We start from the raw sequence: 22,729 nt of genomic DNA, 5'->3' as shown, positions 1-22,729 counted from the left end.
TTCATAGTGCGATGAGAAAGAAACTTCTGGAACACCCTAATACTTTTATACAGTTGGTTACCTAATATGACGAAATTTTGCAATTAAGAGGTGGAATGGAACAATGGAAATTTTTAATCGGTAAACTAGACATATCTTTCATAAAAATGGTTTAGCAAACACTTAAAACGGTGGGGTGGGGGGACTTGTAGCAGTCCCTGATACACACATCTCTGCAAATTATGCGAAAGAAGTGCAATCATCAAATAATACTGTCAAATTTTTGTCACTATAAAGTCTGAATTTGAAGTAAAAACGAATTAAAAACAATCAAGAGAACAAGAAATACAATCATCAATTACCAATTCCTTGTTTATTCACAAACCTTACCGAATAATACTTTCAGATTTTTGTCACTATAAAGTCCAAGTTTGAACTAAAAACTAATTTAAAAACAACCAAATAATTTTGGCTCTAAAATTTTTGCAATTTTAAAATTTAATGAACTTGAATTCACTTATATTTCAAGGTCACACACCCAGTACACTTATGGGAAAAAATATTTAAACAGAGACACACGTTCTGGGTGTTCTTAATTATATAAACCTTGGCATCCCAGTCACTAATACTTTTAAAAACATTGTTACTTTCGGTCATTTGTACTACAGCAAATCACAAGATTTAAAAAGCTATCTGGGGAATATGCGGTGTGTTTTTACGAAGAAGTAAGAAGCGTCTAAACCGAAAGCCTAATTACAACTGCAAATGCACATTTCTCGAGTTGTTAAAGCAATTTACAAAATGAATAGATTGATAAAAATTACATGCCTTTTGCCAATGCCAAAATGCACATGCGAAAGAAATTTCAGCACATTTCAAATTGTTAAAAATTATATGAGCACGATTCAGAGTAATTTCAGTCCCGTGATCTTTGGAATGCAAGTCAAGAAAATCAGATCTACATTGCAGAATAAAAAAGCTTGATGAAATGTATTTAAAATATCCTTGTAATTAGAATAATATCACTATATTCATGAACTGGCTATTATTGAACTAGAATTTTATTGTTTCTTTGCTTTCTGGAGTTCCTTTGAGCTTTGCCTTTCAGCGTTGTTGCTACATCGATGATTTTATATCACTCATAGTTAACTTGATGGCGTTACAAGTAAGAGGCGGGGAAATATGCTTACGTAGCACATACAAAATGCTAAGGTACGTGCCACAGAAATGGTTCTTATTATTTATTGTTAAATGGCAACAGTCAAATGTAAATAAAAATCGTACGAATTTCAGATAGCTTCTCTGAGCATTTTTACAGATGTACCGAATTCAACACTATGATCAAGTAATTAATGAAGGTGCAAAATGTTGCTATAAAAGTTCTGGAGAGTATTGTAATGTCTTGATCTCGACTGATCAAATAACGAAGCAGAATTTCCAGACAATTCTTTATTTTACAGCCCTATATATACAAAATAACAACTTGTTCTAATCTTGGTTAAATAAATAGTTATTTACATCTGCAGTAGGAGACACAACAGTCAAAGTTGAAGGCTTTCTTGAAACTCCGAACTCGTGGGCGTAGTCCAACAATCCGCCTGCAATTCGTTTCTTCTCTCCTCCTTAAAAAAAAAAAAAAAATCTCCGCCTCTTAATTTACATTGGTCATTTGAGCTTTCTTTCGGCTAATCGAGGTTCAGCAATATGCTCTCTCAGCGGCGCCAGTGGGTCGTGGGAAGGTCTTTCACAAAGAGAAACATCTAGCATCCAGATGTTTGAACACCCCTTTCTCTTTGAAGGTACTATCAACATCTTTTGGACGAGGAATTCCCACATGTGGCCTTTCACTGTAGTCGCTAATGAACAGATGCGAGACCACCCAGGTGAAAAGATCCCCCATCTGGCTATCTCGAGGAGTTTAGTCATTAACGGCGACGACACAGCTGGCTGTAAAAGTCTCATCAGTACTGGGAAACGGGGAATGTTACAGTATTCGCCATATCTTCAAAAAGTTCAATCAATCAGAGGAAGAAAGATATAAAAGAAATCAAGAAACAGGCATCAAAGAAAATGCTTAATCTATCTCAAAAATAGACAACCACAGCAAGGTATATAATCGACATGATTTGTCTCTAGAAGTAGATATTCATATCTTCCAATATAACTATATCTGTCAACCAAAACAACTAATAATCTTGCGTGTAAAGCCCTTGAGCTGAATGTAATAAGAAAAATGTTAAGATACTGTCTAAAGAAAGCTGCTGAGAGAACAAATAACCTATGTTATCATAATTCAAAGATTTATAATCAATAAACCATCATTTCTACTGTTTGATTTACCCTGGTATTTGCACGTTTTATAAAAAACATTTCCAACTATTTTTGGAAGCATCTAATACCGCTTCATTTTTCTTGCTTTTTATTCATTGCTCAGCATATTCCTGAAATATAAAAAATATTTCTACCTTTTCTAACTCAAATCAATATCGAAAAACGTAATATACATAACGTAATAATAATAATAATAATAGGTTTCGGATAAGCTTAATTTCCCCATTTATTGGAAATATACTAATCAATATATTCAACTCTAGATTATGTGTAACCCTCTTGATAGTCTTTTAGCCTGTCAACCATATCTCAGAATTGATTGTCACGAAAGATGTAGTGCAAAATCACATGACAAAGTGCTTTAGAATGGAATTATTTGTTTCCTTCAAGTGGGATCTATCCCTGTTGCTTCACAATCAAACTTCTTGAGAGGTAAGTTTCTCTGTTCGGGAGTGGCAACAGATGTAAGAGAGTAAAAAGCTGAAACGGTTGTTTTTGTGTGGCGAAAGAAAAAAGCGTTTAATGCTTGTGCTGTTTTGATTTAAATATATGATGTTAATATCAGCGTTGTCATCTATGAAAAAAATTACCTACATTCATTTTCACAATCAATCCTAATAGGAACACAACCCCATTTATTATATTTACCAAAATTCAAATTAAAACTGAACAATTCTATAAACAGAAAGAAAAAAAATTAGAAAGGAAAGATCTATAATAGTAACTTTGAACTGGAAAGGGTATTGTATCAAAATATAAAGTTATTCAATAACAGCAAAATTGCATCATAACCCTCCAACCTTGGTAACAAAAAAAAAATTAATTAATAACAGAATACTTAAAAGTATGAAATTGGGATGGGTAGCAATAATGACTTATATTCTGTTTTCAGACGTAGACACAGAATAAATTCACCAACAATCACACATTATATTAAAAAAAATCGCATCAAATAGAAGTTTTAGTTTATTTACATTTGCAAAACAATTTCTAATGCGATTTAATCCCCATGTGTGTTTCCAAGTTTTAAACCAAAAGAAGAAATGCAACAAATCGTAGAGTAGAAGCAGCAGCGAAAAAAAGAATCGACCCACAGAGGCAACTATATAATGAGACCTAAGAAATTAGTAGAGTATTGAAGTGCTCCATTTGTAGGAAGAGAAACTTGGAGATTGCTTTTAGAAATAGTTATTTTAATCAAGAATTTTTTTAAAGAAATATTATCTTGCTCATTTAATTGTCCACAGTCTGTACTTATAATAAGCATACTTTTTACAAGAAAGAACTATATGATCAATGTCATTAACGCTGTTAAACATGACAAAATGGATCATTAAGGAGATTCAAAAGACCTGGAGTTATAACCGTTTTGCTCATTAGTCTGGTCAAAACAGCGTCAATTTTTGGCCCAGGAAGAGCATGCATCGATGTCTGAAATATCGCAAGACATCGACTGGAGATATTCCAGAAATTGGCATCGAGGAGATGAAGTTTTGCTTTCCGAAAATTATTAATTGTACACTGATGCATCATGGGGTGTTTTTTAAAGGTGTATTTTCTGGCCAAAAGATCAGCTAGCTCGTTCTAGATGATATTGGAATGGTCATTCACCCACAGGAAGGAATTATTTTATATAGTTTGGTCAGTATGGAAATACAGAAGGCATTACGTTGAATGACTTTTGGTGATTGGATGCAGAAAATCTTCAGCAGGGGCAATGAGAACAGTGAATGCTTCAGCAACATCTGTTTTCAGTAATAAAAATGGAGATGACTCAGCAAATTTTAAACCTGCATTTTTGAAAAGAGGAAAACCAGCAATTGAAATGTGTTGGAGTGTTTTAGATGCATTCTGTAGCAATAATAAACTGACCAGGAAATAAATTCCAAATGTATTTTTTAAAATAGTTACTTATTTCAATCAAAGGAAGATTTTTATCTTGAAATTTAGACCCATAAGGAAATACGGCCTATGTATAATATAATAAAAATTTGGTTTTATAGCCATTTTTTTTTTTGCATAAAATGAAAATATTTTACAAGTATAAATTTAAAAAAAAGTGCTATGAAAGAATTTCATACATTTTTATGGGAATCGGTTTCATATATAGTAGATGCTGCTTAATATGATCTTTCCGGCACTTTACACTCCTCCTTCCACCTTGACGGCGGCACAAACAAGGGTTTCTGGAAATTTGTTTTCTGATGTCTCTCCGCGAATACTCCAGCACCCGATGCAGTAGAAAACGAGACTCATCTGGAAAAGCAATCTTTTCCACCGTTCCAGGGTCCAATATTTGTACTGTAATTCAAATGCACGAAATTTCTTGCAATGTATGACTGTTAAAATCAAACGCCTGCTGCAAATTCCAATACGCAATAAAGTGCATTGAATGTCGTTCTGAATAGCTTTCTGGTGCATTGCTGATTCATTTGAGCCATCAATGTATCGATGGTAGCGCGTCGATCCATCTTAACCAGCATCGCTCACTAATGGACATGTCACACAGCGCCTAGATTGCGCACCCTCTTGATTCTTAATTGTAAACATTCACTACGACACTACATGAACATCTGACAAAAATTGCGGGTTCAGAAATGCTGCGGTCACGTACTCTGTACCCAATGATCAGACTTTTTCCAATATCCATAAAATCATGTGATTTACCCATTACGGCAACTATTGCTTAGCGAACACATAAAGTTCTGAAGGGTTGAGTACCCACCCCTTTAGGACTTCCCCTTGTCGTGGCAAATATTGCTGGGTGCTTGGCTGGAGCTAAAGTAGCATGAACTGCGCAAGCTTCAGTTGATATGTAGAAAAGATTGTGCATAGAGCTGCTTTATCACTGGATGCTAGACATGTGCTGTAGATTTTTGGATTTTAAGATTTGATTGGATATTTAAGAAATGGAATTAATTTTATACAGTGATTAAAAAGGATTTTGGAAATCATATTACACACTACAATAATGCATTCCTGAGTCACTTAAATTTGAGTTTGGGGAATAAACATTAATTTCCCCTATGCTTTCATTTTTAAAGAAATCTTTTTGATCACTTCCTTAAGTGATGGGTACTGAAGGACAGTTCTGATAGCCGAGTTACCACCCATATACGATTGAAGGGTTTTTTTTTTTAATGGATGTTGTTTAGAGTTTCATTAATTTTAATAATGGATCTAAGCGAACACGAACCATGAAAACACCCATGCCAAATAGATTTCTCAGTTTTAACTGCAATTGGTCCCAACTGTGTTTATGTCAACCTGAGTAGTCATTATACTGTGACAACGTGTATATTGTTTGTATGGTGGTCTCGATCCGACGGTGTTTTGTTTTAATGATGCCTGCGCCAGATTTCAAAATATCAAGCGATTTGTTAATTCTGGTGTTCATTGTAGAGTTTTCGATGCATTCACCCCTATCGGATTCGTCACCCGTTATGTGATCTTACTAATAAAACGCTTTTCAAAATTTTACAAAGAGCTAGTGAAATGTTCCGCAGGATAGCTTTGTCTTATTTAAGGTAAGCTTTTATAAACGTTAAGTATTTCAATTTTCTTTTTTTTTTAAAAAAATTGTTACTATTACTATTTAGTCACAAGCGGCAATGATTTATAATTTAAAATAGATTTCAAGCCAGATCAATCAGCTTCGCTAATTGTGCCGATCATTTTACCATTTTGAGTGCGGGGAAAAATCTCTTTCGGATTATTTCATGTATGCAATAAATTAGATACAATGATTAATCTTTCATCTCATTATTCTTAAATTGTGTTGATTAAATGCATGAATACTGCATCGCTAATCGATCTAAAAACGAATAGCATCGAAATATCAATAATGCCTTGCAGGGAATCGCGACGAAGGTGCAGGTTTTACAAATAATTGAATTAAGATTACATGATACACTGATAAACTAAGTAAATACCAGATTTTCATTGGTTGCCAACGATGATTCATTCTATTTCTAAAATAACACCGGCGAATTAATCAAATCTGACAGTAATTTTTTTTTTAAATCTAACTTTAAAAATAAATTTCTGCGGTTAATAAAGCATACACTAAAGACGTATAACTAAAGTTCATCTAAAACATTAAAAATGAAAAAAGTTCGAACGTTTTTCGAGTCGCAGCAAGGTCGCACTAACTTTTCCAGTATTTCAATATGCAAAGGCGTTGATTAATGCGAACGTAAAATGTCAGTAAGGATTTATTGTCGAATATCCCTTTTCTTTTCAATCCATTCCGTAAACAAGCTTTGGTTTCTAGAATATAAAGCCATTATTTGGTATCTTTTTTTCAAAATAACTTGCTAAATTTTTTATTATGTTATGCATCTTGTTATTTTATACTTATAAAAGGGGAATTTTGCATTCGAATTTCGGAACTGTATGTTTGCTTGCCCTCAATAAGACCCCATTTCATTAAAAAAATTATAATGAATCGATTATTAAAATTAAATTTTGATTTCATACTCGTGATATCAACCAGCAAAGAATATATCATTTTCAAGATTCATATATTTATGGTACCTAAAAGTAAATTAAGTCATCTTCTTACGCATATTCTATTAAAGGCACGTAAAAAATTCTTTTTTCAGGTCATTTCAAAAGATAGAAAACTGTTTTCAAGTTAAAATTAAGTAATAATATATAAAAATAAAGACGATAACTTGAAATCCATTACGGTTATGATTTACTCAATTTATCATACGATGGATTGCAAAATTCATTCCATTCCGACTGCCAATCTTGCAAACTGCCAGACGACCGAAATGTTGAATGCAATCCTCTCTCATAGCCGGCGAACTGCAAGAAACAATATGATCTTTTAAACAATGGTGGCTTCGCCCATCATTTTTTTTTTGATTAGTAAGTGTTCGAGATGAACAGAATATTTTGAAATCTTTCCAAAAGTAAATTCTTTTACATACCCTCCAAAATTGGTTACCTAACAGATAAAATCTTTTCAAACATTTATTATTGATTAAATAGATATGGGAAATAATAATAATTAAAAAAACAGACTAAATGATTATGTTGATTAAATTAATACTATTTGTTAGATATTTACAAGTTTGCTTTTCTTAAGTCGTCATTGCTCAGTTTATAAACTCCCATATTTTACCCATGCTGGAACAAGATTCACTTTATTTTCTAACCATGCTAAAAATTCGTTCACTACCAGCAATGCTTAAGCGAAGATCGAGAAGAGGTATTTTCGACGTTTTATGTAATTTTCCGTAGTTTTTCACCATATATCCGTAGCTATAGTTTTCATCTAATTTACGTAAAAACTGAAATATATGCTTTAATTTTACTGAAGAAAAGATATTTCCAAAGAATTATATTAATATAGAAGTTTTAAATTATATTAATATAAAACCATATTGAAATATACATATAGAGAGAGAATTGCGTTTATAGAAATATTTTTCAAAGTCAATCTTTTTCTTACCAGCGAATATTCATATTTTTTAAAAATGTATCAATAATTTAAAGGAAAATAAGGCCTAAAAAAAGAAATGACAGTTTTTGAATGACTAGATAAGTTTTATTTAAAGTAAAAATCGAAGTTGACATTTCTTTTTTTGTAGCAATTGCATTTAACAACCATGTGAAGTTTAAAGGGGGAAAGGAGAGCGTCACAAAATTATATATTCCAATGAGTTATTTAGAAAGTATTTTTAACATTTTTATGATGTAGCAATGATTTTAAAAAGATACCTGTATGCTTTAAAAAAATTTATGTTTTGCATCAAATTTGTCTTATTTCTCAATAACTTATAATAAAAAAATGAAGCTAAAAGGTTAAAAAAAATAATAAATAAAATTAATATCAAAATTTCTTAAAAAGGTTATCAGAATTTCTAAATGATCTCCTTATAGCCAATAAGGATGTGGAGCCCCTCTTTGTTAGCGCAAATAGTAAGGAAGGGGATGGAAATATTTTCTTTGGTTTTGTGTTTTTAAAAGAGCTAGGTTTCAGAGGGTTAACATGGCAAAGTAATATAAATGCAACAAGACTGTATGGGGAACACACGACTTTATTATTATTATTTTTTACATATTCACAACACTTTCATAAATATGCATGATACATGCCAAGAAATCCTTTTGTCTGAAATTAATTTTATGACAAATAAGTAATCAACACTTCTTGACTGCTCTCATGAATACAACTTGAATACTCGTGAATATACTTGGCTTATATATAGCAAGATGCAAAATGAACATTTTCAATCCAAAAAAGGTTATGATAATTTTGAAGCAAGAATTCTCATTTTCATCAAAACTCTGAAATAGTTTTGTTATAAAAATCATATTTTAAGCAAACATTAAAGACAGTAAATTATTCCCAAAATAAGATCAATGATAAAACATAAGACAAAATTTATTAACATTAAATTGGGAAGTGCTGATTTCATGATCTTTCTCTCCCACACACAAGCACACATAAATCTAATGAAAATAAAATAAATTTTTTTTACCAATACATTTAGAACAGGATAGTTGTTGTTGGGTAACTATTCTGTATTGAAAACCAATTGAATGTAGGCACAAACAATCTGACTACAAAAGATTCCTTAACAACGAATTCATTAAAAATTCTCAAAAGCAAAAACGTATTTTATTCAATATCAACCTTTTCGTCATTTTACATATTCAATATCTGAAAGCACTATATAATTCACTGATGTATTGAATAATAATTTTATTTGTCACAATGGGAAAAAAAAAAATTCCCCTCACAAAGTTGATTCCTATATTTTTTTTAAGCTTCTAAATGCTACGAAACATGTAAGAAATAAAATGATCCAAAATTCCAAAACAAAATTTTTCAAATAAAAGTAACTGGAAACAAACTGATTTTTATTCGGGGGTATTTTTATTCAATCCATATATATACTTTTAGTATAAAAGAATAATTTTATACAGGCAGATTTTTTAAACTAATTCACCAAATAACCAGATTAAAAAAAAAAAAAAAAAAAGACAGGGAGGGGAATTATTTGCATGATTTATTTAAAAAAACAACAAAAAAAACAAGAGCTTCTCAAGCCATATACTTTTATCTTGCAACAGGAATGTTCCTAAAAAATTCCACAAAAGATATCCTGTACTTCATATTTGATCTTGTCATAAAGCACATAATACCTTACAGATTTAAAACCATAACTCTCAGCAGAAAATGTTTGAAATTCCATAACAGTTGCAAACTATAACAATGGACGCATGAAGTTAGCTGTATTAATATATATCTTTCTGGCATGCAGACACACATATTAACTGAAAATGGCACAATTGGTATATGAATTGAGCATTGAACAGGGTTGCCACTAAAATCTGGGTGGAAAAATATTTCCCTGTGTTTTCCCTATATGTATATTCAAGATACGAGGAAATATAAAAAAGCACTCATGTGCTAGTTATAATACAATATGATTTTAAGGATTGGAAATGGCGAGGAAAGGAATCAACAATTTAACATTATTTGAAATAGCACATTAAAAGAATTTTGATATTTACAAATAAACAACTATTTCTCTTTGATTATTATCTAGAATTTAGCAAGACAAAATTTATACATTAAAAGGATATATTGTCTCTTCTCTTTAACTGCAAGTCACATGAAATTAAGGACTTGGGCGAATAAAACACTTTCGCTATCATAATTCAAATCATTTAAGCATTACTTAAAATGTGACACGACATGTTTTAATGCCCATAAAAATTTAGCTTTAAATAATTGTTCTTGAAGTAAAAAGTTTGAAATCGGCTTAATTACAATAATTAAATTTGACATTTTTAAACTTGATGTATCGCCTTCATTCCTTTAGACACAAAGTCTAATATTAATTATTACTTTTCTTGAACTGACAAGCATTTTTGTTTCTCTCTCTCTCTTTTTTTTTTTGGCATGATTAATAAATACTCACTTTCTCATATTATTTAGGCTATTTTCTTACAAAACAAAAATTTAGAAGCAACATGCAACATAGATTTTGCAAGACTTCTTGGACCCTTTTAATAAGGACTGACTACATTTATTCGTCCAGTTCGTATTAAATACGGATTTTGAGCAGCAAATCATTCAACAAATTTGCGTGTTAGTGACTAAATACCACAGTGATGGATTCGCAGATTGAATGTTGCTATTCCTGTCAGAGAAAGTATTCTAATCTTTCATACAATTATAAAAGTTTTGTGCATGCTCATTACAGGGTGGGTTGCTATTCAAATCTGGAAAAAAAAAAAAAAAAAAAAAAAATTCATGTGTTTCCCGTTTATATAATCAAGATGCGAGGAAATGTGCAAATAGAGCACATGTGCTAGTTATAATGCATTATGATTTTAAGTAGTGGAGAAAGCAAAGAAAGGAAACAATTTAACATGCAAAAGAAAACTGGACTAATCTATACAAAAAAATGGGAAGAGAGAGTAGAAAAGGAGCGAGTTTCCACATTACACAATCGCAAATGGTAATTTTTAGAAGCTATAACTATGATTTTTATTATTGCAATCTTTAGAGATCAGCATGTTTAAATATGGAAAAAATAACTAAGACACTTAAAATTCCTGTATTTTCGCAGTTTGTATGAAAATTTTCAAATTTCCCTGCATTTTCAATATATAACTAATTTTAAATTTCTTGCTTTTTCCCAGTGAAGTGGCAACCCTGTCATTAGCTACAATGCAGGAATCTTATGGAAAAAGAACAATTGTCTTAAAATCGAAACTGGACTGATCTATACAGAAAAAAAAGGGGAGAGAGTAGAAAATTTCCTTACAGTTTCTCGGCTTTTTAAATTCCCCATGTTTACTCGGTTCTCCCAGTGGCGCGGCAACCCTGATTCAAGCATTTCAAGATCTCTGCTATCCCACAAGTCACTAAACAAAGGGCAAACTCAAATTCATATTTTCATGCTACAAATAATTATGTAATTAAATTTTAAATAATTGAGAAGCAGCCTTTAATTATGGGAAGGATTCAATTTAAATCAATTTTCCAAAAAGATGAAAAATCAATGATATATTTTCAATATAAATTATTTCTAGAATAGCAGAAATCTTGATCCAAAGTCTTCAGTACCACACTACAATATCACATATGCTGAAAAATTTAATGCTTAAAAATATCAGAGAAAGTCAAATGGGAAAAGGATTCTTTTTTAGATTCATTACAAATACAAAACTTTTGTTTTTAAAAAAGAAAACAAGTTTAATAAATACATTAAAGACTAGACTTTTAGGAGAGTCAAAAACGTACATTGCATGAAGATTTTTAAAAAAATGTTGGAAAGAATGAAACAAAAGTTTATCTTATCTTTGTGAGGACTTTTCCCATAAGAAAAAAGCCCCAACAACAAATGTAGTTAATGAAATGAACCACAACATTTCAATTCTGTACTGAAATTAATGCAACAATCCTATTCCCAACCCTTCCTCTAAGGGATTACATTAAAAATGGCATAGTCCAAATGCAGTTCAACTCACTGAGTCACAGGCAGTAATATCAACTGCATAATCTCGTGCATCTATTGACTCACTGAGCTGAAGCAGCCACTCGCAAGACAGCAGCTTCATACTCCCAGCAAGGATATCGCATAACACAAGCAAGGATTTGCTCCCAGAAAACTGGTAGCATATTTTAAGTACACTTTAAAAGAAAACAAACATTTTATAATTAAATATAATACAAAAGGACAAAACTAGAACAATTAAATAACTTTGGCAGTTTCCTACAAAATGGAGACGGATTGCACATCTCATTTTTATAACAATATATTTGCCAATTATATAAATTTTCATTTAATTGATTTAACATTTTTAACTGCCAAAATTAATTTCTGAAAAATCAAAAGTACAACAGGAATATATTTTAAAAAATACAATCTAATATAAAAACACATTCTCTATAAAGCACATCTCTAAAGGGTTGCACCATTGAAAATTGCTTTTGACTCCTTTATTCAGTCAGCTTGATAAGGAGATCTGTACATTACATTTTCTCTTTTCAAAGAAAATCAGTATAGTGCATTAAAAAATGTCTTTTTCCCACGATTATGAGCAGGAATTATAACTACCACACAACCAACAAAGAAAATGATGAAAATTTCAATATGTTGCTTCACAGTAACTACTCGCACTCCTGATTTTGTAAGCAAATCTCAAAACTAAAATGAGGAAAATGAACAAAATTTGGAAGGACATCACTTTGTTTCTCCATAAAACTTTGTCTTTTCCTCCCCCCCCCCCAAGTTTGACAAGATTTATCTTCTCAGCACTGAATTGCTACATCATTTCATATTATGTAAACAAACAAGTAATTTAAGACACATTGAAGATAAATATGAGGCAACTTTTGAGGCATTAAGAGATGCTTTCTTTTGACCAGTTTCAATTTCTTAAAAACAAGTTTCTTTTAATTTTAATACAGAAAAACTAGCCAGAAACACAAGTGTTACGTTAAGTAGCAAAGTTTGGTAGTCTTTTTTTATTCTTTTTTACACAATGAATTATACTACAAAGATGAGATCGGTGTGAGCACCAGTTTCAAAATCAATCACTCAAACAAAACAAAAAAGAAAAACAAAAAAAAAAAAAAGAAAGAAAAAAAAAACATTTACACCGACTTCTTTAAATAAAAGACTATCACAAATGACTTTCCGTTGTTACAAAAAAGAAAGTTTCAATGACGCCAACTATCTCCAAATTGTGTGGCACCCACAAAGCTCTAAGATAATCATGCTTCACGTGTCAGTAGAAACAAACCGAGTCAAGATTGCTCGTGAGAGTTTGGCAACTTGTTTCATCAAGAGAATTTTTTTTCCCCACAAAAAATATTCAAAATACGGAAATTGGAGTGGAAAGGAGAAAACACAAGGTCATTTCTCTTCTGCACACCTGTATTAGTTGAAGCACACCACTGTAGATTTCCAAGGGCAATCCAAGCAAATTTATTTTCTTCACGTGGGGGGAATCGTTTAAAAACATTACCATTAGATCAATTCAATACACCTATGAAATTGAAATGTACTAAGTGCTTTAAAACAACTGTAATGTTTCGAAGATATTGATTAATCTGTGAAATAAAAAGGGTGGAAAAGGGACACAAAAATATATTATGCAGAAAAGCAGGAACAGAACTGGGTTTAAAGCACTTCCTATATATGTATAGTTTTTTTCTCCCTTAAATCACCAGTTGTCTGCTGTCAATGAAGCAATGAGGTGAGTGAAAAAAAATTGAAAATATCTTGACCCACAGAATCCCAATGAATGATTACCGATGAAATATTAGGTGTTTTTAATATTTAAATTGAGGCACCAAACGTTCCACACGAGGACCATGTGTTGTGAAGATGGGTAGGCTTGCCTCGTTTTAAACATCTAGCGACGAGAGGCATAGCTGCCTCGCATTCCTCCTCTGTTGTCACCTCGGCCAGTACCTTGGGGCATCATGGCTCCCCGAGGTCCACGTCCACCCACTCCAACTCGAGGTGACGGGCCACCTCGCGGAGGTCCAATTCGGTTGTCTGATGAAATTATTCGGTTGTCTTTTGGGCGCTTCTTTTCTTCTACATTGAGGCGATGATCATTGAAGTAAATAGGCTGGAAAAAAAGAATTTTCAAAAGTTATTCAAATATAGATTTTGGATGTGCTTTAAGAAATAAACTCAGAATTTCAAGGATACTATATTATAATGAGCAGAGAAATTTACAAAATAAATTCCATTGCTAACAAATTTTTTTAAGTATATACATATTTTCTTAAAAGCATATTGTACTTCTTTATTATCTATGCTCATCAATATATAGAAATAATAAATAAATCAGAACTGAAAAAAAAAATTCAAAAGCAGAACAGAAAAATATTTTTCACTATCCAAAGTATATTGCTTTTTCTGAGTAAATCAGATTGCATCATGCACTGAAAATCATGGAACACCAAGCCTTTTATTGAATAATATACTCTTATATAATTTTAGCATATTTACTCTTTCCTGTCATCTATTTTTTTTTTTATTTAGTTATTAAATACAAAGATTTGTGCTTTCCCTAACTGTTGCAATTGATAAGAAAAATTAAAATAAGAGTAAAATATATTTCTTAATTCTGCAGTGATTTCAGTGCTTTTATAAACTTTTTTTCTTTCTTAAGTGGAAATTCAATATATAGTAAATGGTTTAATGAGGACCTCACATTTATTAATGATTAGCAATACAAATAAATATGGAAAATGGAGGGAAAAGATGCATGCAAAAGGGGAAAAAAATTACTGCTTTAACTTTAAGGAAAGCTTGGGGAGGCGAGATTGCATGGGAGAATTGCTGCATTTCCTTTGAATCTTGTTGCTAGTAAGGTTAAAGATAAAGCTCAATTTTGTTTGCAAATGAGATTTTGTTAAGAAATACTTGAAAAACATTGGTGTTTGCGAGTATTATGTTAATGTAATAGAAAGGAATATATATATACACATAACTGACAGGAAATAAGAAATTGCTCCTTAACAATTTTATTGAGCAGTTTTAAAGATCAAGATGTATGGTTCAAACTTTTACTTTACAGAAAATACAACTGCTGTGAATTATGTATTCTATAAAAGTATAAGAGCATAATTATCAACACATGGCATCATCACAATTCAATTAGTAACAAACTACATAAAAAAAATATCTAGAAATTAGATTACAATACCAAGAAAAAATCAGAATATTCCTTATCATCTTGTGATTACAGATTTTTAAAGGAAAATAAATTGCCGACCTAAGATTATAATCAATAAGTACTAGAAAGATTGAAAATAAATTTACCAAAAAGTTTTTAGAATTGGGTAATTTTTTTAAAAAAGGACAAAATGATTTAATATATGTTTTTCATACGAAATAGTAATATACTGAGTTCAAGCAGTAGCAGAAATTTTTTTTGCATGTATTTCAAATCTTGCAGCAGTGAAAAACATTTTTTCCCCCAACCGTAATAATCTTCATTACAATAAAATTTCTGTTCTAGATTTATTTCTGTTCTAGATTTATTGTTCTAAATTAAATGCTTTTAATAAAAATTTTCAGCTTTCCCTTGAAAAAAAAAAAATTTAAAGTCTATTATTACAGAAAGTAATCTACTTACTCGAGCATTCAAAACTTTCTGCACAGATTCAGCATCATCAAAAACAATAAAGCCAAAATTCTGAAGGGGAAAAAAAAAAAAAAAAAAAAAAAATTAAATTGCACACAAGAAATATAGAAAACATAATGACTATATTTATTTATTACCTTTGATATTTTGCTTTTACAATTCACCATACAAAATTAAAAGCGACTATTTATAAAAATGAAAGAAAATTCTTAAAATCTAAAAAAATTACATGAAAATTAAAGATTAACTGCTATATTTCATGAAGGTGTTGACATAATGACAAAAGACTTTTATAAAAGTCAGAAAAAGGATTTCTGATACTAATATGATTTTGGCCCATTAATACCTAGTTTAATTTAAAGCACAGATATCAATATAAGTTAAAATAGTTATTTCAATTTCATAAATTGGTTTATTGAAACCCAATTAGGAGTTTGGGAACATACATTGGCAAGATACTAGTTGATTTGATTTGGAAATATTTCATATCTCATTTTTTAAAATTTAAAATAATTTCAATAGACTAAATTTCTCCTTTCTTCCCCCCCCCATTTTACTGGATTTATTTTTTATGTTTGAAAAGACAGAATTTTGAATCAAATCATTCATTGCCTATTCTACTGGATTGCATGTTATCAATAACTTTTCATTATCAGCAAAAATGGGTACAACAAAACAATAGATAACCGATATATTCAGAAAAATGAAATCAATCAATACTAAAAGAATTGAACAATAATCACAAATGGGGACATATAGAAAATTAAGTAATATTGCTTGTGTTAAATGCATCCCATTTTTCTTTTTTTTGCATCAGAAATTTTTTAATATTAACCCACAAAGTCTCAGATGTGTTTTTCTGCAAATCTAAACTGCTTCCAAATAGGCAGAAACGTCTTATTTCCTCCTCTTTGGTTGTCTTCAAGATGAATAGAAACTTTTTTTTTTCTTCTCCTTCCCTACTTTGGTTTTTGCCATTATAATTGGCGAAGATGTCTTTTCAACTGTACCAGTCCTCACCTTAACTTAAAATTCCCTGCATTTTCCCAGCCCTTTTTTAGATGATTGTTAAATTCCTTGTTCTTCCTGTGGCATGGCATTCCTGATATTATACCACCAATTTTGTTTGATGTGACTTTATTATACAGTTGGAGCCAAAAATAATTAAGGTGAAAATAAATCAAAATTCAATTTAACAATGCAATTCTAACACTGAAAAGGAATCATAAAATAATTAGCATAGCATGTGTTGCTTTTACCTCCAACAGATAGCACCATGTAAAACAGTGCCATGGTGTTGGAATCCATTATCAAAAACAGTAAAAACATTTTTTTATTTGTTACAGCATTGACCTTGAAGTATATAAAAATCTGCCCGTATTTGTATGCAATGTTGCACCAAAATTTCAAAGCATTTGGTGAAGAACTTTCGAAGATTACCGATTTCGAACAAACAAAACATTCACATTTCAATTTATAGACTAACAATAGATTATAAATTGAAAAAAAAAAAAAAAAAAAACAATAATTGCTCTAAATACTTATTATATTTATTTAAATCAATCATGTTTATCTGAAAAGTGATGGAAGATTATTTAACATACATATAAAACTAACAATATTGTTATTCAAAACCTAAGATGCCAACGAGATTTCTTTAATGCATTCACAAAAGCAAACAAAAAAATATGAGTACTAAAAGCAACACTTACAGGTACTTTCCCCCCTCCAATTTTCTGAGTCTGCTTGGTGTTGATGCGCATGTCCAATACCTTGCCAAATTGAGTGAAATGAGCCTTCAGTTCTTCCTCAGTAATGGAATGAGTAAGATTGCCAACAAATAATTGCTGCGAGTCAGGATAATGAATAAAGCTCGACTTCCTGCGCTCGCTTCCCTCTGCATCTTCTGGAGGAGAGCGTTCACCACCACTCACTGCACGACCAGAATTCAAACGAGGACGTGAGGCTCGAATGCCAGACTGTCCGAAGGAAGCAGTGGCCTACAATAAAATAAAAGCATATAACAAAGACTTTTTCATAGTCTATATAAACAAACCATACAAACAAAACAAAAAAATCACACAATTTAAATTCAAGATGAGTTAATTTTTCAATAAGTTCATTTAAAATCATTTAATTAGTTTATTTTCTAGCCATAATAACATAAAACAATATAAAGAGAAAAGCACACATACCACAATATCTTTTTACTTCAATAATGCACCAAGAAATTACTGAAATACATGCTGCATACTATTTTCAAACAGGACTGTCAGATACATAAAGGTCATTGAAATAAATAACAGTTGAAGAATGAGATTTGATTATCTTAAAAATTTTATTATAAGTATCTTTATTAAAAAAAAATAATCATGCCTCATGAAAAACCAGTAGTCCTAACACTGACTGGGTTTTGCAATATTATAGGTTTGAAAAATACTTGCCATCAACTGGCAAGGCAGTTCAAACCACTAGAATACCTCAGGGTCTTGAGGCCTGTCTCCCTTGAATCAAATATGCCTTTGAGGTCCCACTCTTCCAGGAAATGATGCAAAAATCAATGAACACAGAATATAATAGCTAACAAAATCAAATCCAAATAATTTCAACTCAATGATCTGAACCCAAGGCCATTTTTTAAAATTATATACGTCTTCGTATATCAATAATGGAGAAATAAAAGTACTCTTTACTTCTTTAACTTTGAACTCTAGTCAACATAATTACTTTGCTGATAAGTAGGGGGGAAAAACCCTAATTACCAGTTCATTCTTGTCTCTGGGCCCTTGGACAGAAGTTGGAGTTCCTTCTCCCTTGTGATAAGAAGGTGATGCATCAACCTTATGCGGTAAAGTAGAGACTGGGGAGGTTGCATTGGATACAGCTGAGACTGTAGCAGCACTGGCATTCTTGCTTACCATATTAGCATAAGTCTTTGGTTCTGTAAAATTAATTTTTTTTTAATTTCAAGCAATAAGTTTTTTACCTCTAACCTTTATAATAATAAAAATGAAATAATCAGCATGCAGCTAGAAGATTTAACTGTTTGTATATTGAAAGTACCAAAATTGGCAGAGATATACTTTAGATAAAAAATATATGCATTTCTGGGAACAGCCCCCCCCCCCCCAATTTCATGGGGAAAAAAAACAAAAAAAACCTAAGAATAATTTTGCTGTTTTCACCAATAACTTCCAGAACTTACTGCAGAATTAATTTTAGGCCATTTTAAAATGCAAATTATATTTTAAATGTTATTATTAGTAATGTACAACATTTTTTAATTATTGCAACTCTTGTACAGTATTGCTATATTTCCTATCTTATTCATGGTATATTGGTAGTGTTAAGCTTTATAAGCACAAGAGCCATTTTTGAAAATGCTGAGACAATCCTCAAATTTCATTTATCTATTAACACATACAATATCGTGGGGGGGGGGGCAGAGGGGTTGCCCACGCCTTTTATGGGCATTGCCAAGATTTCTAGAAATGCATCAGTTGAACAAACCATCATTACAACAATGGCATGAAGAAATTAATCCAAAATTAATTAAAAATATTAAATTTTTAATTTAAAGATAAAATATAAATCTCTTGTTCATTCACGTATATTATAAGGAAGCACTTTAAGCAAAGAAAGGACGAACAAATAATTTCTGTTGCAATTTTTAAGATTCAACTACGGCGGAAAAACAGTGTTTTTGTCTCCTATTCATCTTTTGATAGAAAATGAACTCAATTCAAGGAATTCTGCAATGTAAGGTCAGAAATGACTGAAATCTACTTTGGACGCCTCAATTTTCAACGTTTTATTACTATCCAATAAAAGCTTTGGTCATCTTTGCATAGAACTGCATTGAATTTTTTTCTCTCTTTATATCTTTATATAATTGTATAAATACTTTGATTATATATATTTAGATTTTTTATAATAAAAGAATTATAGTTCTATTTTTAATGCATCAATAGTATATATAGGTATAAAATAATTTTTTTTTGTTCGTAAGCAAGATATTTTTACTCATTTTCATGCTGTGCTTGCTTAGTCACTTTTCAGAGCTATTGGTACAATGTTCCATCAAATGGAACAACATAGCTTTCTCTTAAATTGAACAGCCAGAAATCATTTCCTTTATACTCTTAAATTTAAAATATTAATGAATAAATCAGCAAATAAAAACTGAAGTATAATTTGCAACTATTAATTTCTTTTTTAAAAAAGTACTTTAACTCATCTTTGTGCAATCAATAAATTTCATTAAAAAAAAAAAAAAGTCAAATATTTTTTAACAGAAACTCACACACAAAAGACAAAAGATTTAAATATTTGGAAATTTTATTCACAAAGAAAAACCAATTAAGGCATTCTAAAAAATTACTGAAATTAAAAAAAATTTATTTTTAGTAAATTTAACAGTTTAAGTTGCTAGCTGTTACTTGCAACTAAATTTTATTAGCATCAAATCATTTAGAGGTACCTAAAATTTACATAAAATAAATCAAAATAAAGGGAACTACTATTAATCAGGGTGTGTAGTGAGAAATTGTTGCAAAAATTAATTTTAAACACCACAGCAAAAAAGTACCCTTTGCACATGTAAATCTGCATTCTTCTTCTAAGCAGAGGATGTTTTTATTTTATGAAAATATAAGTTTTTTAATTGAAAAAAATTAAAATGCGTATTTTTAAAATTTTAGTACTTCTGTATTTTTACGTCTTCCAAAGTTAAACAAATTATGCCTTTTTGATTTTGACAAAACAAAAAAATGATCGTAAAATTGAAATAAAAAATTAACATGAAAAACTGAAGACAATTTAAATAAGGGGGGGGGGGGGAATTCTGATATCTTAATATTTTTTCAAATTAACAAACCATTTAGATGAATAAATCATTCCATATTTCGCATCATATGGCAATACTAATGTAAAAGCATAGCATGACCAAAGTTTTTGTATTTGATTTTTATACGTGCTACAGGAAATAAGATTCAATATGACTGGGACAGAAAGTTCATTAATTCACTATATTTAGTAATTTCATTTGCAGTCTTATAAGACTAATAACTAAAACATCATAAGACTAACAAAACTGCCATGAAATTGAGAACATAATAAATTTATTTTCTAAATATTTTCAAGTCATTTCTCTTAACAGAAAAGAATAGTAGCATTCAGAAATGGGCAAACTATATAACTATCTAAACACACGGTGATTTCACAGTGGAACCACCACCTTCTAAAAATTATTTCTAAATGCGTGATGGTTTCTGATAGAAAACCAAAGGCTCTAAAATAATGTTCTAATAATTGCCTGTAGATGTCAGCACCCTAGTTAGTATTAATCTTATGTACAAAAACATTTTTAAAGCCTTTTTTCAGTACTTTCAAATTTAATTTATTTTTCATCAAGCAAAAAATAAAATTCAAAATGCCTTCATAAATTTGTTGTATGAAAGCTGTCTACAACATACACATTTTTTCCTAATCACATCTTGAAAGAAAAGTTCTTCATACTTGACATCTTTTTAGATGGTTTCAGAGGCATACCACTGTGCAGCAATGGCACGAGAGAGAAAGAGCTGGAACCAAAAGAATAAAAGCTCTGGAAAACTTTTTTTACGTCTTAAAAAATTTTAAGTATCAGATCCAGCAACCCCCCCCTTAGTAAAAATTAAATTGGGCATGATTAGTCCAAAAAATAATTTACAAATGGGTGGGGACATTTATAAAACATGAAAGAAATCGTGATAATTTAATATTTATGTCTTCGAATTAAAATCTCACCATATTAGATTTTAGGTAATCAATTAATATAATTGCATATAGATATTAATTATGATTCAATAAAGTGCAGTAAAATCTGATAGTTCGATGTATGGCACCAAAGAAACAAATTAATGAGAATGATGATCAAATGTGTAATATACTATAAAGAGGTTTTACTGTAAATGTCTTTAGAGAAATGTCACCCATGTTCAGTATATCTGTTTCATATATCAAATTCATTCTGCTGTATTCTTATTTTCTGTTGATTGGACCAATCCATGCATTGTTTTTTAACAACATATGAAAGAAGAAAGCTATCTTAACTTAAATTCTTCAACATCCAAAACACTAAAAATTGAAGTTCGAATGCTTTTTTGAATCTCAACAAGAAAGGCCCATTACCCATCTTGTACTTCGCTTTCAGATAACCATTCCAGTATTTCAATAAACAGTTATACACAGAAATAGAGAGAGGGGAAAGAAAGGGCTCATTAAAAGGTATTTTAATATGTGTTAGAAGTCCTGGACCTATTCATCCTGGAACTTTCCACCTTTTGCTGATTTTCTTTCTTAATACATTTGGCAAACAACCTTTACAATCATATGCTTGGATGCTTATCGGCATGTGGGGAAACAAAACAAAAATAATTTTTCTTCTTGCTTCAGAAAAAAATTAAGCAAATTTTAAGGTGCTTAAAAACGGTTTTCAAATTTAAGCACTTTTCATGATGCTATGTACCCTGTTAATTAAAAGAAAAAAAGATACCTTGAGATATAGCTGGAGGATTCTCAATAGTTTCTGGTGCAGATTCTTCAGTTTGCCGACCCCCTTGATTTTCTTCCTCCTCTAAATCTTCTTCTTCCTCCAGATCCTCTTCATCCTCCCAATCTGATTTGGTTGACTCTACCTCTATTTCTGGTTGGGGACTTTCTTGCTGTTGGTACTTATTCATGGTCTCATTGGCATAAACTGTGCCATTTCTATAAACATACTAAATTTATAGATTTTGCAACAAATATCAGTAAACATGCATACACAAAAAGCAACACCTATCCTTCTATTATTCCTGCAATTTCCCACAGCACATGTTTAATGCACTACTTCATGTAGTGAATAGAATGTAGTATGCAACTTACACAGCCTTTCTTAGGTGATTATGATTAAATTTCAATATAAATCTTTACCTAAAAGTGATATTACGCTCATGTCACACAAATTTGCAATTTTTGTACAAAATTGGTAATTCATGCTTTTACTGCAAAAAACCCAATTCATAATTTTACTAAAAAAACCACAATGGAATCATGATTTTACACAACTACATAATTATTTTTTATACTGTTCTCTCCCATTTCAATTGTTCAGAAAATTTTCAATATTAAAGAAAGGGAAGGGGAATTACAAAATCCACCATGTTACAATGGTTCATTTAATGCCATTATACCAGGATGCATAGAGAAACTGCTGTAGACTCAGAACACTTTTAACTGAAAAACGTAAATCCAC

At 30.7% G+C, this 22,729-nt stretch overlaps 1 protein-coding gene across 1 annotated transcript in view; it reads right to left on the bottom strand.

Annotated features, from left to right (window-relative positions):
- Window positions 1-8,342: 8,342 nt before the first annotated feature.
- The window catches only part of LOC129955601 (ras GTPase-activating protein-binding protein 2-like), a 37,580-nt gene continuing 23,193 nt past the window's right edge, over window positions 8,343-22,729 (bottom strand). Inside the window, exons 7-11 of the mRNA XM_056068237.1 lie at window positions 21,989-22,203; window positions 18,216-18,394; window positions 17,166-17,453; window positions 15,445-15,504; window positions 8,343-13,926 (exon numbers count right to left, since the gene is read on the bottom strand). Coding sequence (XP_055924212.1) covers window positions 13,705-13,926; window positions 15,445-15,504; window positions 17,166-17,453; window positions 18,216-18,394; window positions 21,989-22,203 — 964 coding nt within the window. The 3' untranslated portion in view covers window positions 8,343-13,704. The remainder of the gene's footprint in view (window positions 13,927-15,444; window positions 15,505-17,165; window positions 17,454-18,215; window positions 18,395-21,988; window positions 22,204-22,729) is intronic.

This window comes from Argiope bruennichi, chromosome 2 (genome assembly GCF_947563725.1).
Source record: "Argiope bruennichi chromosome 2, qqArgBrue1.1, whole genome shotgun sequence".
NCBI classification, from domain to species: Eukaryota; Metazoa; Arthropoda; class Arachnida; order Araneae; family Araneidae; genus Argiope; species Argiope bruennichi.
The sequence above is the reverse complement of the archived record's forward strand: the minus strand, read 5'-3'. Positions and strand labels throughout refer to the sequence as shown.